Source organism: Pseudorca crassidens, chromosome 9 (assembly GCF_039906515.1).
Source record: "Pseudorca crassidens isolate mPseCra1 chromosome 9, mPseCra1.hap1, whole genome shotgun sequence".
Taxonomy (NCBI): Eukaryota; Metazoa; Chordata; class Mammalia; order Artiodactyla; family Delphinidae; genus Pseudorca; species Pseudorca crassidens.
Window position 1 is genome coordinate 49,904,827 of NC_090304.1, and position 22,314 is coordinate 49,927,140.

Genomic DNA, 22,314 nt, shown 5'->3' on the forward strand with positions numbered 1-22,314 from the left:
TTATTTCATATATATAAATATATGCTTATTTGTATATTTATTGTCTGTCTTCTTCATCATATGGTAAGTTTTATAAGGGAAGAGACTTTGTTTTATGCCTGTCTTGTAATTGAATGAACAGATATTTATGGGCTGTCAAGGTGCCAGGCACATGCTTCCTATGACTTTGGTGTTTGTAGGTCATGATATGTCTGTTTCTTTGTTTGCATTTGATCGTGAATGTATCTAAACCTTCCTTGAACACAGAATACACATTATTGGCAAATGATTGCCCAATAACTGTATAGTGCTCATAGGAGTAGAGTGAGGTTACCTTTTCTGTGTGGATTTAGGCAGTGTGAGATTTAATGTGAACCTAAACCTCATGCCGCTTGATCAGGCCGGGTAGAGAACAGAATCTCAGAAGCAGCAGAGCTATGTGATTTGGCAGCTGGGGAGAGAATTCTTGGTGCATAGCTGTGGGGAGACAGCAGGACTCAGGGCTGACTTATCCAATAGGCACAGTACCCAGGGGCCCATAAAGATGTCTTAACTTCTTTCAATCAGAAGAAAAAATGAATATAATTCATCTTGGATTATATTATATCAATACAGTCATAAAATATATTTTAAAATATTTTTCTAATAGAGAAAGGGTTCCACAAAGGCAAAAGTACCTAGGGCCCATGAAAGTCATAACGTGGCACTAGCAGGACCTTGTGACTAGTCATTGGCTTGGCCATTTGTGGCCCTAAGCCCTGACTCTGATTTCTCCCTTAAGGTCTGTGATCCTCTCCCCATCACTCCTATCCCTATGCCCCATAACGGTGATCTTCATTCAGTGAGTCATTTTTCTCCTTTATATCTCATTTGTGCCTTCTGTAAAATGGAAACAATTGTGTTCCTTCTGCTGAGTAAATTCATGCTTTTAAAACAACCTAATTATTTTATTTTTAAATCTGTCTTCTCAAGGGCAGGAAAAAAAGTCTGGTTCATCTTTGTATCTCCATGCCTAGCCCAGAACCTACACATTTAGAACAGAAGTACCTTAAATGAGAGTAAATGAATAAATGTATCAAACCTCACAGATAGCTTCAGAGGCTTTCTTTAGGCTTTATCTTTCTCTATGGTATGATTTACGTATGTTCTTTATGGTATTGGATATATGGTATTATATATCTCCAGCTACCTTTTTAGTCTTTCTGAGGTTCTGTCAGCAAAATTTATAGAGCTATGTGGACACTTAAGAAAATGATGTGGAAAACAAGAGTGTTGCACCATCTTAGAGAGTTAAGAGCCGATGTGATCAATCAGGTACACATGGGGAATGAATAGTCTTTTCAACAAATGATGCTGAAACAACTAGATAGCCACAGCTAGTAGGACTCCTGCCTCACACCATATACAAACATTGACTCAAAACAGACCAATGACCTAAATGTAATAACTAAAACTATAAAACTCTTAGAAGAAAACAGTTATAAATCACTACCAAATTAGGTAACGATTTCTTAGATATGACACCAAAAACACAAGCAATAAAAGAAAAAGTAAATTGGGTGTCATCACAATGAAAAACTTTTGTATTGCAAAGGATACCACCAAGAAAGTAAAAAGGCAACCCACAGAATGGGAGAAAATTCTTGCAAGTCATATATCAGATAAAGGATTTTGTATCCAGAATATATAAAAAACTTTTACAACTCAACAATAAAAATATAAATAATTTTTAAAATGGGCAAAAGAGGGCTTCCCTGGTGGCGCAGTGGTTGAGAGTCTGCCTGCTGATGCAGGGGACACGGGTTCGTGCCCGGGTTCGGGAAGATCCCACATGCCGCGGAGTGGCTGGGCCCTTGAGCCATGGCCGCTGAGCCTGCGCGTCCGGAGCCTGTGCTCCGCAACGGGAGAGGCCACAACAGTGAGAGGCCCGTGTACCGCAAAAAAAAAAAAAAAAAAAAGGGGCAAAAGAGTTCCAATAGGCATGTAAGAAGCTTGGAAATCACCATTCTGTCCTAAGAACAAGTAAAAAGCTGAACAAACTGAAAAATCAACAATTCTTAGATTTTTAAGAGAAGTAAGGTCATAGGGCAAAGGCAAATTGCTGCCCCCCAAATTGGAGAGACGAACAGGTGAATACAGAGAATCACAACTTACAGAAGCAGAAACCTCTTTGGGAACCAGTGCTGGAGAAGGGAAACCTGGATTGTAATTGATGAATTGCTGGAGGCTCAGTATGGACAACTCAGAGTTAAAAAACTCCAGGGGGACTCAGTCATTGAGGGCCCCCCACAATGACTTCTTGGATATCTATCAGGTTCTTACACTGAGTATTGAGAAAAACCCTTTTGTGCTTTGGGGAGGGGTGGGGGAAAGGAGCCATTTAAAAATACTACAGAGCATTCTGTTCTTCTTAAGGTCTGCCATCAGGGGAAACTTTAACCAAAGCCTAACCTGTTGGGGTTTTGTTGTTGTTGTTGTTGTTGTTTTTTGCGGTACGCGGGCCTCTCACTGTTATGGCCTCTCCCGTTGCGGAGCACAGGCTCCGGACGCGCAGGCTCAGCGGCCATGGCTCATGGGCCCAGCTGCTCTGCGGCATGTGGGATCTTTCCGGACCGGGGCACGAACCCGTGTCCCCTGCATCGGCAGGCGGACTCTCAACCACTGTGCCACCAGGGAAGCCCCTGTTGGGGTTTTATCAGAGCCTAACTGACCCAGGGAAAAGGAAATACCCATCTCTAGTCAGCCCTAGCCTTTCATCTTGGAGAAGGGAAATACCCAATTCCAGTCTACTCACACCATCATGTCCCACCTAAGAGGGGTGGGTGAGGCACTGAGAAGCACTTGTGAAGTTCACATTCCAGAGGCACAGACTCACTAAAAGACTGAAACCCAATCATAGGACTATAGAATGCTTCCCCTCCCTCAACATGCCACCACATTACTAAAGGTCTATTTATAGCAGTTCCCTTTACCTGGTATATCATGCCCAGCTATCAAGAAAAAATTACAAGATATACTAAAAAGCAAAATACACACTTTGAAGAGACATACCAGGTATCAGAATTAGACCCATCTATGGCAGGGATCTTGGAATTATTAGACAGGGAATTTAAAATAAGTATGATTTACCGTGCTAAGGCTCGAATGGATAAAGTAGATGACATGCAAGAACAACTGGGCATTGTAAGCAGAGAGATGGAAATTCTAAGAAAGAACCAAAAAGAAATGTTTAGAGATCAAAAACACTGTAACAGAAATGAAGAATGCCTTTAATGGGCTTATCAGTAGACTAGACATGGCTGAGGAAAGAATCTCTGAGCTTGAGGATATTTGAGTACAAACCTATAAAAGTAAAAAGAAAAAAGACTAGAAAAAGCAAAATAACCAAGAACTGTGGGACAACTACAAAAGTAATGTATGCTGCTGTGATCTGAATGTTTGTGTTCCCCCCAAATTCATATGTTAAACTCCTAATCCTCAAGGTGATGGTATTAGGAGGTGGGGCCTTTGGGAGGTGATTAGGTCATGAGGGCAGAGCCCTCATAATTGGGATTTGTGCACTTATAAAAGAGGCCCCACAGAGTTTCCTAGCCCCTTGCACCATGTGAGGACATAACAAAAAGTCAGCTGTCTGTGAACCAGGAAGCCCTCACCAGACACAGAATCTGCTTGTGCTGTGATCCTGGACTTGCCACACTCCAGAAATGTGAGAAGTAAATGTTTGTTGTTTATAAGCCACCTGGTCAATGGTATTTTATTATAGCAGCCTGAACAGACTAAGACAGATGCATCATGAGAATACCAGAAGGAGAAGAAGGAGAGAAACAGAATATTTGAAACAATAATGACTGAGAATTTTCCCAAATTAATGTCAGACACCAAACCACTGATCCAGGAAGTTCAGAGAACACTAAGGATAAATGCCAGAACCCCCCAATAAATCTAGGCATATCATTTTTAAAATGATAGAAAATCAAAGACAAAAAATCCTGAAAGAAGCCAGAGGAGACAACACCTTAACCTACAGAGGAGCAAAGATAAGAATTAACCCCCAGTTTATCCTCAGAAACCATGCAAGCAGGAAGAGAGTAGAATGAAATGTTTACAGTGTTGAAAAAAACAAAAACCCCACCAGCCTAGAATTCAGTATCCCATGAAATTAGCCTTCAAAAGAGGAGAAATAAAGACAGACAAAAATAGAGCAAATTTATTGCCAGTAGGCCTGCCTTGCAAGAAATGTTAAAAGAAGTTCTTTAGAGAGAGGAAAATAATGGAAGTCAGAGCCTCAGATCTACATAAAGAAAGGAAGAGCATTGGAGAGGGAATAAGTGAAGGTAGAATAAAAACATTTATTTTACTATTTCTTTTTTTAATGAGCGATTTTAAGTTTTATTGTATCTTAAATGTCATTTTCCATATGTTCATAGCTACTATATAGAAATACAATTTTTGTGTGTATGTTTATATTGTATTCTGCCACCTCGTTGAACTCTCTTATAAATTCTAGCCCTTTTTTTTTTTTTGGTAGATTCTTTGGGATATTCTATGTAGGCCATGATGTCATCTGCAAATAGGGGGCAGTTTTATTTCTTTCCAATCTGTACCTTTTATTGCCTTATTTTGCTGGCTAGAAACTTCAGTATTATGTTGAATAGTAGTGGTGAGGGTGGACATCCTGACATTTCGGATCTTAGGGGGAAAGCATTCAATCTTTCACCATTAAATATAATGTAAGCTATAGGATATTTGTAGATGCTCTTTTATTTTATATATTGTTTTTTTTTTTTTTTTTGCTGCACCACACAGCTTATAGGATTTTAATTTCTCGACCAGGGATCGAACCTGGGCCCTTGGCAGTGAGAGCATGGAGTTTTAACCACTGGACCACCAGGGAATTCCCTGTTTTATATATTGTTGATTGATCTAACGGAATAGTTTTTTCAAAGTAATAATACCAACACTACATTTGACTATGTATGTGTGTGTGTATTTATGGATAAGTGAAATGAATGACAGCAATGATACAACAAGCGTTGAGAGGGAAGAATTAGGATTATTTTGTTGTTATAAGGTACTCAAACTATCTGTAAGGTGGTATAGTATTATTTGAAAGTGGGTTTTACTCTAGAGCAACCACTAAAAGAAGTAAAAATAAAAGTATAGGGAATTCCCTGGTAGTCCAGTGCGCTTTCACTGCCGAGGGCCTGGGTTTGATCCCTGGTCGGGGAACTAAGATCCCACAAGCTGCACAGTGAGGCCAAAAAATATTAATAATAATAAATTTTTAAAAAAAGTATAACTGATAAGCTAAGAAAGGAAAGAGGATGTAATCATATAATATTCTCAGTTAAAACTATAAAAGGCAGAAAAAGATTGGAAGACAAAAATAGAAACAAAGAATAAGGGCAACAAATAGAAAACAGTAACAAATATAGTAGATGCTAATCCAACTATATTAATAATCACTTTGAACGTTAATGGTCTAAATACATCAGTTAAAAAACAGAGATTGTCAGAGTGGATAAAAAATACAAGACCCAACTCTATATCTAAAAGAACCCCATTTTAAATAAAAGGACACATATAGATTAAAAGTAAAGGAATGGGGAAAGATATATCAGGCTGACAATCAAAAGAAAGCAGGAGTAGCTATATTAATTTCAGGTAGAGCAGACTTCAGAACACAGAAAGTTATCAGGGATCAAGAGGAGCATTACAGGGCTTCCCTGGTGGCGCAGTGGTTAAGAATCCCCCTGCCAGTGCAGGGGACACGGGTTCAGAGTAACCAAGCCCATGTGCCACAACTACTGAAGTCCGCATGCCTAGAGCCTGTGCTCCACAACAAGAGAAGCCACTGCAATGAGAAGCCTGTGCATAGCACTGAAGAGTAGCCCCCACTCGCCACAACTAGAGAAAGCCTGCACGCAGCAACGAAGACCCAATGCAGCCAAAAATAAATAAGTTAATTAATTAATTAATTTCAAAAAAGAGGGGCATTACATAATGATAAAGAAGTCAGTTCTCCAAGAAGACATAACGATGTCTTAATGTGTGTGTACCTAACAATAGGGTGTGAAAATACATAAGGCAAAAAATGATAGTATTGCAAGGAGAAATAGATGAATCCACTGTTACAGTTGGAGAATTCAACACTCCTGTGTCAGAAAGGGGCAGATCTAGCAAGCAGAAAATTCATGAAGGCAGGGCTGAACTCAATGACACCATTAATTAACTGAATATAATGGATATTTATAGACTACTTCATCCAGCAACAGCAGAATAGACAATCGTCTCAAGTTCTCATGGAGCATTCACCAGGATAGACCACATTGTGGACCATAAAATATATCTTAGGGCTTCCCTGGTGACGCAGTGGTTTAGAGTCCACCTGCCGATGCAGGGGACATGGGTTCGTGCCCCGGTCTGGGAAGATCCCAGATTCCGCGGAGCGGCTGGGCCCGTGAGCCATGGCCGCTGAGCCTGTGCGTTGGAGCCTGTGCTCCGCAATGGGAGAGGCCACGATGGTGAGAGGCCGGTGTACCCCCCGCCAAAAAAATATATATATATACCGTAACAAATTTAAAAGAATAAAAATCATATATTTTCTGCTCTCAGTGCACAATGGAATTAAATCAGAAATCAGTAACAGGAAGATAGCTGGAAAATCCACAAATACTTGGGAGATTAAACACCATACTGCTTAAATAACACATGGATCAAAAAAGAAATCTCGAGAAATTTAAATATGTTTGAACTAAATGAATATGAAAACAAGACATATCAAAATTTGTAGATACAGCAAAAGTAGAGCTTAGAGGGAAATGTGTAGCACTGAATGCACATATTAGAAAAAAAGGAAAGATATAAAATCAGTCATCCAAACTTCCACCTTTGGAAACTAGAAAAAGAGCAAATTAAATCCAAGATAAGCAGAAGAAAAGAAATAATAAAAATTAGAGCAGAAATCAATGAAATTGAAAACAGGAAATCTAGAAAAAATCAACAAAATCAAAAGTTGGTTCTTTGAAAAGATTAATAAAGTTGTTAAACCTGTAGCCAGGCTAACTAAGAAAAAAAAGAGAGAGGATACAAATTCCTAACATCAGAAATGAAAGAGGGGATATCACTACAGAGCCAATGGACACTAAAGGGATAATAAAGGAATACTATGAGCAACTCTGTGACCACAAATTTGATAACCTAGATGAAATGGACCAATTCCTTCAAAGACGCAATCGGTCAAAACTCACACAAGAAGACAGACAATCAGAATTGGCCTATATCTATTAAAGAAATTCATTGAATAATTAATAACCTTCCAAAGCAGAAAGTACCAGGCCCAGATGGGTTCACTGGTGAATTCTACCAAACATTTAAGGAAGAAATTATACCAATTCTCTACAATCTCTTTCAGAAGATAGAAGCAGAGTGAATACTTCCTAACTCATTCTATGAAGTCAGCATTACCCTAATACCAAAACCAGACAAAGATATTATAAGACAACTATAGACCAATGTCTCTCATGAACATAGGTGTAAAAATCATTAATAAAACATTAACAGATTGAAACCAGCAGTGTATAAAAAGGATCATACACCATGACCAGGTGGAATTTATCCTAGGTATGCAAACCTGGTTCAATATTTGAAAAATTAATGTAATCTATCACATCAACAGGTTAAAGAAGAAAAATTACATGAACATATCTATATATGCAGAAAAATTATTTGACAAAATCCAGCACCCATTCAAGATAAAAATTTCTCATTAAACTAGGAATATAGGGGAACTTCCTCAACTTGATAAAGAATATCTACCCAAAACTTACAGCTAACATACTTACCTGGTGAGAAGCATGAAGTTTTCCACTAAGATCAGGAACAAGGGAAGGTTGTTCCCTCTGACCACTGCTTTTCAACATCATACTGGAAGTCCTAGCTAACACAATAAGGCAAGAAAAGGAAATAAAATGAATATAGATTTGAAAGGAAGAAATAAAACCATCTTTGTTTACAGATGAAATGGTCATCTATAGAAAGGATCAACCAAAAACCTCCTAGTACTAATAAACTATTATAGTAGGGTTGCAGGATACGCAGTTAATATACAAAAGTTAACTGCTTTCCTGTATACCAAGAAGGAACAAATGGAATTTACAATTAAAAGCACAATACCAGGGACTTCCCTGGTGGTCCAGTCATTAGAGTTTACCTTCTAATGCAGCGGGTGTGGGTTCGATCCCTGGTCGGGGAGCTGAGATCCTACGTGACTCAGCCAAAAAAACCAAAACATAAAACAGAAGCAGTATTGCAACAAATTCAATAAAGACTTTAAAAATGGTCCATATCAAAAAAAAATCTTTTAAGAAACCCCACAATACCATGTACTTTAGCACCAATAAAAATAACATATGTAGATATAAATATAGAAAAATATGTACAAGATCTATGAGGAAAACTGTAAAACCGATGAAAGATATCAGAGAAGAACTAAATGGAGAGATATTCCATGTCCGTGTAAAGGAAGACTCAATGTTGTCAAGATGTCAGTTCTTCCCAACTTGATCTATAGATTCATTGCAATCCCAGTCAAAATCCCAGCAAGGTATTTTATAGATATCAATAGACTGATTCTGAAGTTTATATGGAGAAGCAAAATACCTAGAATAGCCAATACAGTATTGAAGAAGAACAAAATTGGAAGACTACTTACCCAACTTCAAAACTTACTATAAAGTTACAGTAATCAAGACACTGTGGTACTGGTCAAAGAACAGACAAATAGATCAGTGGAACAGAATGGAGAGCTCAGAGATAGACCTATGTAAATTTATCAATTGATCTTTGACAAAGGGGTAAAGGCAATACAATGGAGCAAAGAGAGTCTGTCAACAAATGGTGCTAGAGCAATCAGACATCCACAAGTAAAAAAAAAAAAAAAAAAAAGGTTCTAGACACAGGCTTTATACCCCTCACAAAAGGTAACTTAAAATGGACCACAAACCTCAATGAGATCACAAAGCAAAACTGTAAAACTCTTAGAAGATAACATAGGAGAAAATCTAGGTGACCTTGGGTTTGGCAATGACTTTTTAGATACAACATCAAAGGCATGATCCCTGAAAGAAAGAATTGATAAGCTAGACTTAATTAAGATTAAAAATTTATGCTCTGCAAAAGAAACTGTCAGGAGAATGAAAGCACAAGCCACAAACCGGAAGAATGTATTTGCAAAAGACCTATCAGATAAAGGACTGTTATCCAAAATATACAAAGAACTCTTTAAACTCAGTAATAAGAAAACAACCTGGGGCTTCCCTGTTGGCGCAGTGGTTTAGAGTCTGCCTGTCGATGCCGGGGACGCGGGTTGTGCCCCGGTCCGGAAGGATCCCGCATGCCGCGGAGCGGCTTGGCCCGTGAGCCATGGCCGCTGGGCCTGCGCGTCTGGAGCCTGTGCTCCGCAGTGGGAGAGGCCACAACAGTGAGAGGCCAAGGTACTAAAAAAAAAAAAGAAAGAAAACCTGATTAAAAGTGGGCTAGAGGGACTTGCCTGGTGGCGCAATGGTTAAGAATCCATGGGCCAGTGCAGGGGACATGGGTTCGATCCCTGGTCTGGGAAGATCTCACATGCCGTGGAGGAACTAAGCCGGTGCACCACAGCTACTGAGCCTGTCCTCTAGAGCCCAAGAGCCACAACTACTGAAGCCTGCACACCTAGAGCCCGTGGTCCACAACAAGAGAAACCACTGCAGTGAGAAGCCCACACACTGCAATGAAGAGTAGCCCCTGCTCACCGCAACTAGAGAAAGCCCGCACGCAGCAACGAAGACCCAACCCAGCCATAAATAAATAAATAAATAAATAAATGGGGAAAAAAAGTGGGCTAGAGACCTTAACATATAGCCCACCAAAGAAGATATATAGATGGCATATAAGTATATGGAAAGATGCCCCACAGGCATCTTCAGGGAAATTCAAATTAAAATGAGATACCACTACACACCTATTAGAATGATTGAAATCTGAGACACTGACAATACCAAATGCTAGCAAGGATGTGGAGCAACAAGAACTCTCATTCATTGCTGGTGGGAATGCAAAATAATACAGCCACTTTGGAAGATAGTTTGGTGGTTTCTTGCAAAACTAAACATACTGTTACCGAATCCAGCAATTGTGCTCCTTAATATTTCCCCAGAGGAGCTCTTATGTCCACACAGAAACCTGCATACAGATGTTTATAGCAGCTTTATTCATAATTGTCAAAATTTGGAAGCCACCAAGATGCCTTTCAGTAGGTGAATGGATACATAAACTGTGGTACATCCAGAGAATGGAATATTATTCAGTACTAAAAAGAAGTGAGCTATCAAGCCATAAAAAGAGATGGAGGAATGTTAAATGCATATTACTAAGTGAAAGAAGCCAATGTGAAAAGGCTACGTACTATATGATTTCAACTATATGACATTCTGGAAGAGGCAATACTGTGGAGACAGTAAAAAGATCAGTGGTTGCTAGAGATTGGGGGGATGGAGAGATGAATAAGCAGGGCACAGAGAATTCTTAAGTCAGTGAAACTACGCTGTATGATACTCTAATGATGGATATGTGTCCATGAGGACATTATATGTTTGTCCAAATCCACAGAATGTACATCAATAGTGAACTCTCAGGTAAACTATGGACTTTGGGTGATGGTATGTCAATGTAGGTTCTTCAGTTAGAACAAAGGTACCGCTCTGATGGGGATGTAGGTAATGAGGGAGGCTATGCATATTTGGGAGCAGGGTGCGTATGGGAAATCTCTGTGCTTTCCACTCAATTTTGTTGTGAATCTAAAACTGCTGTAAAAAAAAAAAAGTTATTTTTTAAAAGTGGACAAGGGACAAAGGATCTGAATAAACTTTTCTCCAAAGAAGATATGTGCATGGCTAATAAGCATATGAAAAGGTGTTCAACATCATTATACATCAGGGAAATTCAAAATCATATTGATCTGCCATTTCACACCCATTGGGATGCTTTTTACCAAAAAGACAATAAGTGTTGTTGAAGATGTGGAGAAATTGGAACTCTCATACACTGCTGGTGGGAATGTAAAATGGTGCAGCTGCTGTGGAAAACAGTTTGGCAGTTCCTCAAAAGGTTAAGCATAGAGTTACATGTGACCAGACAGTTCCACTACTAGATACATGCTCAAGAAAAATGAAAGCATGTCTACATGAAAACTTGTAAATGAATGTTCGTAACAGCATTATTTGTAATAGCTCAAAACTATAAACAACCCAAATGTCCATCAACTGATGGATGGACAAAGAAAATGTCGTATATCCATACAATACAATATTATTTGGTAATAGAAAGGAATGAATTACAGTACCTGCTGCAACACTGAAAACATGCTAAGTGAAAGAAGCCATTCACAAAAAACCACATATTGTATGATCTCGTTTATATGAAATGTCAAGAATAGGCAAATCTATAGATAGAGATCAAAAGTAAATTGGTGGTTCCTTGGGCTGGGGGGAGATTGGAGAGTGATGGCTGACCGGTATGTGGTTTCTTTTTGGGGTGGTAAAAATGTTCTAAATTTAAATAGTGGTGATGGTGGCACAACTCAATATACTAAAAGCACTGAATAGTACATTTTAAATGGATGAATTTTACGGTATGTGAATTAGATCTCAGTAATGCTGTTGTTAAAAACAACTCAGGTGTATAGAGGTATATGACTGTAGGACAAAGTGTGGATGTGAGTGCTGGGATGCAATAGCAATTTTTTTTATGATAATCCTTTTATTTTTTTAACTTTTAATTTTATATTGGAGTATAGTTGATTACCAGTGTTGTATTTCAGGTGTACAGCAAAGTGATTGTAATAGCAATGCTTTTATATGCATATGAATTACCTAGGTATCTTATTAAATACAGATTCTGATTCAGGAGGTCTGGGATGGATTCTCTTCCGCAGAGCACAGGCTCCAGACGCGCAGGCTCAGCGGCCATGGCCCACGGGCCCAGCCGCTCCGCGGCATGCGGAATCCTCCCGGACCGGGGCACGAACCCGTGTCCCCTGCATCGGCAGGCGGACTCTCAACCACTGCGCCACCAGGGAAGCCCTGGGATGGATTCTGAAGCATCTATTTCTTAAGCTCTCAGGGTGCTAATGCTTCTGGGCTGTGGATCATGCTCATCAAGGCAGTAAAGGATTTTTTTTTTTTTTTTCCAGTGAATGGGGTCAGTCTAAAGAGCCTTTCAGGATCCAGGAGGATTTGTCTAGCATTTTGCATGAAGGCAGAATGTGGTTTGGTGGAAGAGAGGGGCTGAAGGGACAAAGTAACCAGCCCGTGTAAAGACTCAGAGACCACCGAGTATCAGTATTTGTGGGGGATAGGAGGTCTGTTTGTGGTATTACACTGGTGGACCTTGAGTCTTTCGCACCTGAGAAAATATCAGTCAACCGCAGATCATTTTCCATTTTTGTAAAGTTTTCTCTTGCCCTCTGCCTGACATTTTTGGTCTAACTTCTTTCAAATCTGGACCTAGGTAGATTGACATGACTAGAGACCTTGCGACATCCTAGGAGGGGAGTGATTGGTTGGCAAAAAGACATTCTGTGTATGGGTCTTAGGAGTGGGAAATGGGCCCATCAATCAGTAATCTTGCCCTGAGAACCTACCTAATTAGCTACCTGAGCTCTGGACAGGTCAAGTTTAGACTGACTTACTTCTTGGCCCCAGGTGAATAAACTCATTAATGAGGGAGCAAATAAAGATGTATTTCCAGATGGTACAGGTTAATTATAGGTATAGCTTATAGCTTTCCTTGTTTTTCCACCTGAGCTAGAAGACTGATTTGGATGTAATTTTTAAAATCTTTTCATTCAGCATGCAAATATTAAAGCCAAATCATGTCTTTACTCAGCATTACTCCACTCTGGTGCTCGTACTACTCCACGAAGTGCTAAATGGTCCTCTAAGCACCAAGTCTAGTCTCAGCCTTAGTGCTTGCCCTTCTCAGCTGTTCCCTGAGCTCTGAAAGCATTACTGCCCTGTGCTTCACCAACATTCAGTTCCCTGGCCTCTCTGAGTACTTTTTAAAGTACACTCACTCTCCTAGGAAGAAAGGCAATGAAATCACTTGGTCACTTGGAATATAATTACCCTCACAGCCCCACAGTGAAGTCAGAAGACTTATTCTCTATTTTCCAGCGGGAGAAACAAAGGCACAGACAGTAGCATGCTTGACCACTATCTCATGGAGAGGTGTCCCCATGCCTGGTCCGGTTCTCTGAATCTTCCTTGTTTTCTCTTCAATGGACTTACCTTGCTTCTTTGAACATGTAGTTGTGTTGTTTTGTTTTGTTTTGACGTGTAGTTTTTTAAACATGATTTTCTGGGTGCCTCCAGAAAATGAATACTTCTTTCTCAGATGCTTATTAGGTATTTTTCAAGTGTTGTTTACACTCCCATTTAAGCATCTCCAGGTGGGGTGCTGGTGTGTCAGCGTACTTACTTATTACCCTGTTGGAGGGAATTCTGTTCAATTTCACAAGTACTCAGTGAGTGCTTAATATACACTCAGCTCTGCTATTCTACTTGAAAGACGAAAAAGCAGTGTATTCTCCTCGGCTCTGTGGGATCTTCTAGGATGGGAGCAAGATAGACATAAGCAGGACTTGGACTAGGGTGAAGCAAACAAGGCGCTGGGCGCAAACTTGAAGGAGGCACTCACTCTCAAGGTCATGCAAGTGCAGTGTCAGTACCTGAAAATGTGTGCCTTCTTAAATTTTGAGCTCTAGGTCCCTTGCTTGCACCACCCTGGTCCTGGCCCTGGCCCTGGATTTAAGAAGCAGTTAGGTCACTTGGAAAGCATGTCTAAGATAACATAAGATCGTGGTCCTTGGGCTTCCCTGGTGGCGCAGTGGTTGGGAGTCTGCCTGCCGATGCAGGGGACATGGGTTCGTGCTCCGGTCTGGGAGAATCCTGCATGCCGCGGAGCGGCTGGGCCCGTGGGCCATGGCCGCTGAGCCTGCGTGTCTGGAGCCTGTTGCTCCGCAACGGGAGAGGCCGCGACAGTGAGAGGCCCGCATACTGAAAAAAAAAAAAAAAAAAAAAAGATTGTGGTCTTTAATTGTCTGCTCAGGTACCACCCAGCTGGGCCTTTCCATTTCCTGCATCTACTTGTCTCCTCTTGGAGGGGACCTCTGTCCTTCTGGGGGGATGAAGGACTGAGTCAGGTCACATGAATAAATTCTGTGAGGCAGTGTGAAGTAGGACGAGGAGGGTGGTTGACTTCATTACCCTGATTGGCTGGGGGAAGCCTTAGGATATTGTTTCTTCCCTCCCCTCCCCTGCCCTCTGTCTTCCCCTCTCCTTCCCTCTCCTCTCTTTTCCCTCTTCACCCCTCCCCTCTTTTCCTCCTCTACCCTCCTCTTTTCCTTCCCTCCCTCCCTCCTTCTCTCTCTTTCTTTCCCTCCCTCCCTCCCTCCCTCCCTCCCTCTCTCCCTCCCTTCCTTCCTTCCTTCCCTCCCCTTCCCTTCCTTTCCTTTCCTTCCTTCCTCAGCTGGGACACGTAGAAACCAGAAAGCCCTCTCTAAGCAATGGTGGACATTCCCAGTACCCACACATAAAGGATGCATGGTAAATATGTACTGATTTTACTCAGTAGTAGTATGGAGTTCTGCCCATTTTACTTCAAACATCCCACTTAAGGTACTTTTCTGAAGTTATCAGAGGAACAGTGGGAAACTGGGCCTTGAACTTCGTAAGAACTAAAGGAATATTTGTTGATTGATTCCTTTGGTGATTATGAGGGCCTTTCTTCTGTATATCAAGGAGCATTTTCAGCTCAGTTCAGTATAAGAATGTATCGAGTGACTTATGTACTGAGGCTTTGGGTATGCTTCTGTATGGCTACAAGGAAGTAGAAGACTTGAGCTGTGATCTCAAAGAACTTAGTAGTATTCTAGAGCAGTGGTTTTTGAGCTGGGACAATTTTTGTCCCCCAAGGGACATTTGATAATGCCTGTAGACTTTTTTGGTTTTATCTGTGGAGATGCTGCTGGCATCTAGTGGGTAGAGGCTAGGGATGCTGCTAAACATCCTACAGTGTACAGATCCCCACCCCCCACCCCCACCCCCACCCCCACAAAAAAACAACCCAGAGAATCAACCAGCCCAGAATATCACTAGTGCCAAGGTTTAAGAAGTCCTGCTCTAAAAGGATAAGACTAACAAATAGAACTGGAACTTTGAGGTTGGAAGGCCACACTGCTACTTTTTTTTTAACATCTTTATTGGAGTATAATTGCTTTACAATGGTGTGTTAGTTTCTGCTGTATAACAAAGTGAATCAGCTATACATATACATATATCTCCATATCTCCGCCCTCTCGCGTCTCCCTCCCATCCTCCCTATCCCACCCCTCTAGGTGGTCACAAAGCACTGAGCTGTTCTCCCTGTGCTAGGTGGCTGCTTCCCACTAGCTATCTGTTTTACATTTGGTAGTGTATATATGTCCATGCCACTCTCTCACTTCTTCCCAGCTTACCCTTCCCCCTCCCCGTGTTCCCAAGTCCATTCTCTACGTCTGCGTCTTTATTCCTGTCCTGCCCCTAGGTTCTTCAGAACCATTTTTGTTTGTTTGTTTGTTTTTAGATTCCGTATATATTACACTGCTACTTAATAGCAGAGCAAGGACTTGGACTAGGGTGAAGCAAACAAGGTGCTGGGCGCAAACTTAAGCTTAGTTCACCCTAGTCTAATGGGGCCATTTAGAGTCAAATGATATTATATGACAGAATATTTTATCTAGCTTCATGTCCCACAAATCATAATTCAAACTTTTAGCTCTAGCAGTGTGTGATCATTGTATGTTGGGCAGGGACAGTTCTAAGACAGTAATGGATTTTTATGGTGGTGTCTTTCTACAGGTTGATATGTCAGACCTCTCTCCAGAGGAGCAATGGAGGTAAGTGTGACAGTGTGGGCCCCTCTTGGTGGGAACTATAGATTAATCCTACTAAAAGAGTTGTATATCTACCCTTTTTGCTTCCTTTTCTGTGGCAGGCAGTGACCTATGACCAGTAGGACAGGTCATTTGAGATCTTTCCCAGTATTTGGGTCACTCTTGGGTAGCTCCCTCGGTCCTTGGGAGTAAATAGATAATTGCACCAAACCACCCATCTGGGTTTTGAATACTAGTTCTGCCATTTCCTAGCAATGTGATCTTGGGCAAGTTACTTAACTTCACACTACCTTAGTTTTCCCAATTTGTAAAATGAGGATCATAACAGTTGTTGTGAAGATCAACATGTATGAAATTCTTAGAACAGTGCCTGGCATGTGGTAAACTTCCAGTAAGTGTTACCTGCTTTAAGGATGATTATCATCATTAACATCATCATGATCCATGAAACAGGGCAGAGAGCGCTGTTTGAGAAAATGCGAGATGTGTCTTCTGATCTCAACTCTGCTACTAACTTGCTTTGTAACCAGAGTGAGTCAACAAATATTTTATTGTCATTATTTCTCATTGGTAGAGGAGTTTCAAAAGTGCTTGCCCCACAAACTTTATAAGGTAACTGACCAGTGAGCTGAAATCAACCAAGTAAAAGTTTAATAGTGAGCAAAAAACACCTCATTTAGATTAAAACTATTGATTATAAAAAATGTAGAATGGCAAAGATATCAACTCATATGACAGGCCCAGCAAGATTTTAGGTGACTTTAAGCTTAATATGCACCAGTTGTGTACTTAAGCTACCAAAATACTGTACAGTTTGCGAAGATGTTCATTGAAAATATACTATCTGCCTTAAGGGAAGTGACAGTGCTACTGTGTTCTGCTTTGCTGAGTCCACATTGATTTTGTTGTAAACACTGCATATGAAGATCTTTAGCTAGATATGTCTAGAAGAAGGCAATCAGGATTAATGGTCTTCACATTATGTTATATGCATCGTGTATAAAGATCCAGAACTGTTAACCTAAAAGGGCCCAGGAAAATGATGGTAGAAACGGGATTGGTTTTTTTTTTTTAAATAATAGTATGATAAATATTTGAAGGGGCAGCATTGGGAAAGAGAGAGTGGATATGTTCCAGAGTGTAGGATTAGGTCCAAAGGACTGAAGCTGTAGTAAGATAATTTAGTCTCATTATCAGAAACATTGTTAATAATCGTGGTATATTGTGAGGCACAGAGCTTCCTGCTTCTTAAAGCTTTGGAATTTTATTCCTTCATAAGCACGTATGAGTTCCTACAATGTGTCAGACACTGCTGGTTCTAGAATAGATTATTTTAAGAGGCATGTATTCTCAGCCAGTGGAGGTATTCAAACAAATGATTGCAAAAATAATTTTTGCATTGAGTGGTAACTTGAGCTAGGTGCCTTCTGGTGTTTTCTCAGTCCTTTTTTTGATTTCTTGTTGTACACATCCATTCAGTTATATACTGTCTGAGAACAAGAAACTTATCTCTTATTATCTTTATAACTCCCCATAATCCTTGGGATTTTAAAATATCCTTTGCCCTTTTAGTTTAGCTTATCCTCACAACAACCCTATGAGGGAGGCAGAAAAGATAAGGACTCCTTTTGATGGATGAAGAAATCGTGATGTAGAGATGTAAATTTTCTTCGCTAAGGCCACATAGGTTGTGTCTGAACCTAAGTTTCTGACTCCTACCCCTATTATATTTTGTCAGATTCTGTCACCTAGGATAAAGTTTTATGTAAGGTGAACCCTTAGGTGCTGTGACTGCCAGGCTGACTGACATTTGGCTGCCCACCAAGTTTCCCCCCTCCTAACATTTTATTATGAAAAATCTCAAATATACAGAAAAGTTGAAAGAATTGTACAGTGAACACCCTTGTACCCACCACCTAGATTGTACAACTAACTTTTTGCTATATTTTATGATTTGTCTATCCATAATGCATCCCACTGGGTTCTTCTTGCTTAGTCTCTCATTGCCCTTGGGAATTCCATGAAGATACCATTTATGTTGTCCTTTCCCTTTCTCCCTAATACCCCTGGGTATGGAGAACTTGCACAAAAGCTCCTGACTACGGGTTACATTTGTACTTAGTTTCCTAATTCCTTCTTTATTCCTCTCCCTTGGCTGTAGGAGTGACTTTTCTTTCCTGTTCTCAGAGGAAGCTTTTTGCCTATACTGGCCAAGGGAATCACTTGTTGCCAATCCTCGGGACCAGAGAATGCCGGCCTTTAAACTCTTAGATTAAATAAGAGTTTCCAGTTGTACTCTCCTTGAGCCCTTGAAGAGTCTATTTACCTGTGGATACTGATAATGAAGTCACTGTTGGAATAGTGTAAAATCGAAGCACTACTGAAGTTCAGATTTTTCAGGCTTTAATCTTTAGGATCTCTGGTTCTGGCAGAGAGGGTAGGACAAATAAAGCAAGACTTTAACCCTGGAATTTGCACATATTTGCAATATTACTCCTTTACTGGTATCATAAATATCATTGAGTAAGAGTATGAGCCTTTATGGCTGTGACCTCTCTGGGTTACTTTCTTCTTCCAGTGACAGGTTGAAATAGAACTGAAATGGAAAGGTATCAGCTGTTTTTAACATTGGGGCTGGGCAGCAGACCACCCACCTTTAACCCCAATACCTAACCTTGGTGACTAGGGCCCATAGAACCCCTGTTCTATTCCAAAATGCCTGTCCTCTAGGGCATGTGTGTTTCTAGCCCATATTTCGTACAGTACAAGAGTGTGTTCTACACTATGGACCAGTGAGATATCCCTGGAAAACACTGCTCCTTTACCGCCACACCATCCCTGACCTAGCTCACCCCATCTGTTTGGCTTTCAGGGTCGAGCACGCACGCATGCATGCCAAGCACCGCGGCCACGAAGCCATGCACGCTGAAATGGTCCTCATCCTCATCGCTACCTTGGTGGTGGCCCAGCTGCTCCTGGTACAGTGGAAACAGAGGCACCCCCGCTCCTACAATGTAAGCCACTTTGTTCATTTTTTTGTTTGCCAGTCATCAAGAGACCCTTCTTAAGTATTCTAGGGTCCAGCCTAACCCAGGCCACATGTAGGCAAGGAATAGATAATAATACTAAACTGTATGTGTGAATGGTGAATAGTGTATGTTGGGTGTGTGTTTAAGGGACAGGCGATTCAGATTGTGAAAACTGGGAAAGAACCTGAATGTACTTTCATAGCCAGAAAAGGTAGATCCTTCCTTTTAACATTTTGGGATAGATTCATGAAGGAGCTGTTCATTAGGAACTATTCAAATAGAGGGAGAGATGATCACTTGATTGGGAAGACCAAGCCTCCAATGAATCTTTAGATTAATATTTTGAAAATGCAGTAATAAAAAGGAGGCAATGTAACAAGTGGTAAGAAGGCAGGGTCAGAGTTAGAGAGACCTAAAAAGGCAGTTCTAGAGGAAATAAGGAACAAAAACATAAAATGTACAGAAAACATACAGCTAAATGGCAGAAGTAAATCCTTCCTTATTAGTAATTACTTTAAATGTAAATGGATTAAATTCTCCTATTAAAAAGCAGAGATTGTTACATTGATTTAAAAAACCACATTATCCATGTTTATACTGTCTATAAGATACTCACTTTAGATATAAAGAAACAAGAGATAAAAGTAAAAGGATGGGGCTTCGCTGGTGGTGCAGTGGTTAAGAATCTGCCTGCCAATGCAGGGGACATGGGTTTGATCCCTGGTCTGGGAAGATCCCACTAAGCCCATGCGCCCCAACTACTGAGCCTGTGCTCTAGAGCCTGCGAGCCAACTACTGAGCCCGCGAGCCAGAACTACTGAAGCCCGCACACCTAGAGCCCATGCTCCGCAACAAGAGAAGCCACCACAACGAAGAGTAGCCCCCACTCGCTGCAAATAGAGAAAGCCCGCAAACAGCAACAAAGACCCAATGCAGCCAAAGATAAATACATAAATAAATATTTTAAAAAAGTAAAAGGATGGAAAAAGATATTTCATGCAAATGATAACCAAGAAAGAGCTGGTGGCTCTTAAATGTCAGACAAAATAGCCTTTAAATCAAAAAAGGTTACATGAAATAAAGAAGGACATTACATATTGATAAAAGGTTCATTACAGCCAGAAGATGTAACAGTTATAAACATATATGTACCTAACAAAGGAACCCCCAAATATGTGAAGCAAAAATTGACAAAATTGAAGGAAGAAACAGATGGTTCTACAATAATAGTTGGAGAGTTCAGTACCCCACTTTCAGTAATGGATAGAATAGCCAGGTAGATCAACAGGTAAAAGAGGACTTGAACAACATTATAAACCAATTAGACCTAACAGACATATACAGCATACTCCACCCAACAACAGCAGAATACATGTTCTTCTCAAGTACACATGGGCCATTCTCCAGGATAGACTATATGTTGGACCACAAAATAAGCTTCAGTAAATTAAAAAACATTAAAATCATAGATGCAACTACTCTGGATTAGGACACGGCAGGTGGTATACTGGATTCTTTTACAACTATTATCTTAGAAGTATTTAACCTTTTCAAGTATAACCCTTTTTTAACATAAAAAACTTGGCAAACATCCATGTGATAATAGTTGTACTTTGAAAGAATACATAAACACATATAGTAGTAACAATAGCTAACATTTATTGAATTTTTACTATGCCAGTCACTGTTCTAAGCACTTTACATATATAACTCATTTAATCCTCACAGTAACCCAATAAATACTGTTTTCTCCAATTACAGATGAGGAACTGAGGCAGAAAGGCTAAGTAACTTGCTCCACTGGTAAAACCATTATTTGAACCAAGACAATTTTACTCCAGGGCTTTTACTCTTAATCCCTAAATGCTTGTTTTTCTCTAGTATGCTTTTTCAGACCTCTTGTAATAGGGCCAAAGATGCCCAGAGGTCTGTAGCCCACAGGATGGGAACTGCTACACTATCTCATTTAACCCTCCTAATAGCCCATGATGTAAGTACTATGAACAAACTGAGGCCCAGAGAGTTCAGGCATGAAGGGGGGATACTAATAGAGCCAGGATTTAAACCCAAGTCTTCTGTTTCATATTTCATAATTTCTACTATACCATATGGTGCTTCTGGAAAGGATTTTCCATCAAGGGAACCAAGGGATAATATGGAGCGTAGGCAGAAGAGAGACTAATCTTTGCCCTTGAGCTGGCACTTGTTCCAGACATTACTGGCCTATAGCCACCTCATGTGTTGTCATGCACCGCAAGTAGAGACATCTGTACCTTCAGGTCATAGTGCATGGAATGACCTCATGGCACCAAGGCTTTTTGAACTAGGCACCATCCAGCAGGCTGAGCCATCTGGGGTGGGGCTTCATATCTGGACCCTGCTCGTGCTTCACCCTGCCATCTGAGATAAGTCACTTGTTTTTCAGTGTGTGCTTATAGTACCTGCTCTATAAAATGGGGATTTATCAGGATGGTTTAATTGAGCCTGGAAAATGCAAAAAATCATAAACCAAATGTAGAGAGACCCCTTGGAATTTCTGTGCTTGAATTTAGAAATAATTATATATTGTTGGCTAATCTGCAGAGATTTCTGAAAACCTCTGAAGAAGTGAGGATGCATAATGTACTGCAGTGGTTTTCAGTATGTAGTTTTTTAAAAGGCTGTGGAGTCCTTTCTTCAAACAGTATCTTAAGGAAAAACCCAGTGTAGAAAATAAGAGGATGCTCTTCTTGGGCTGGTAACCCTGACACCTCCGCTTTCTCAGGAACATCTATAGGACACATCAGAGTGTTAGAAAACCACTGATGTGTCATTCATTCATTAATCTTTTTTTTCTTTCTTTTGCGGTACGCGGGCCTCTCACTGTTGTGGCCTCTCCCGTCGCGGAGCACAGGCTCTGGACGCGCAGGCTCAGCGGCCATGGCTCACGGGCCCAGCCGCTCCGCGGCATGTGAGATCTTCCCGGACCGGGGCACGAACCCGTGTCCCCTGCATCGGCAGGCAGACTCTCAACCACTGCGCCACTAGGGAAGCCCCATTCATTAATCTTTAATAGGAATGTGATTGTGACTTAATGAGGCCAGTTGTTGTAAGGAAGACGCACAGTTGTCTCATTACTTTATTGCCACATCCTGTAAACATGCTGAACTACATTGGTGAGAGGACATGCTAACATTATAGCATATCTTACACTGAGAAACTTAAACTCATCTTTAGAAAATTGGAAGAAGAAATCTGTAGTGTCCTGCTTTATGCTGCTCTTATACAATAATGATCTATATTGCTTTTGTTAAAACTTTTATTAACTTGGGTACAATGAATGTTTTTACTGCT

The 22,314-nt window shown here is 40.6% G+C and overlaps 1 protein-coding gene across 6 annotated transcripts in view; it reads left to right on the plus strand.

Moving 5' to 3' along the window:
- The window catches only part of RNF121 (ring finger protein 121), an 82,556-nt gene that overhangs the window by 18,338 nt on the left and 41,904 nt on the right, over positions 1 to 22,314 (plus strand). For 4 of the 6 annotated variants that reach the window (XM_067750179.1, XM_067750183.1, XM_067750184.1 and 1 more), the window contains exons 2-3: positions 15,918 to 15,955; positions 18,825 to 18,966. In XM_067750179.1, the coding sequence (XP_067606280.1) occupies positions 15,918 to 15,955; positions 18,825 to 18,966 (180 nt within the window). Of the gene's footprint in view, positions 1 to 14,547; positions 14,625 to 15,917; positions 15,956 to 18,824; positions 18,967 to 22,314 lie in introns of all 6 variants that reach the window. The other 2 variants (XM_067750180.1, XM_067750182.1) reach the window with 1 other exon arrangement.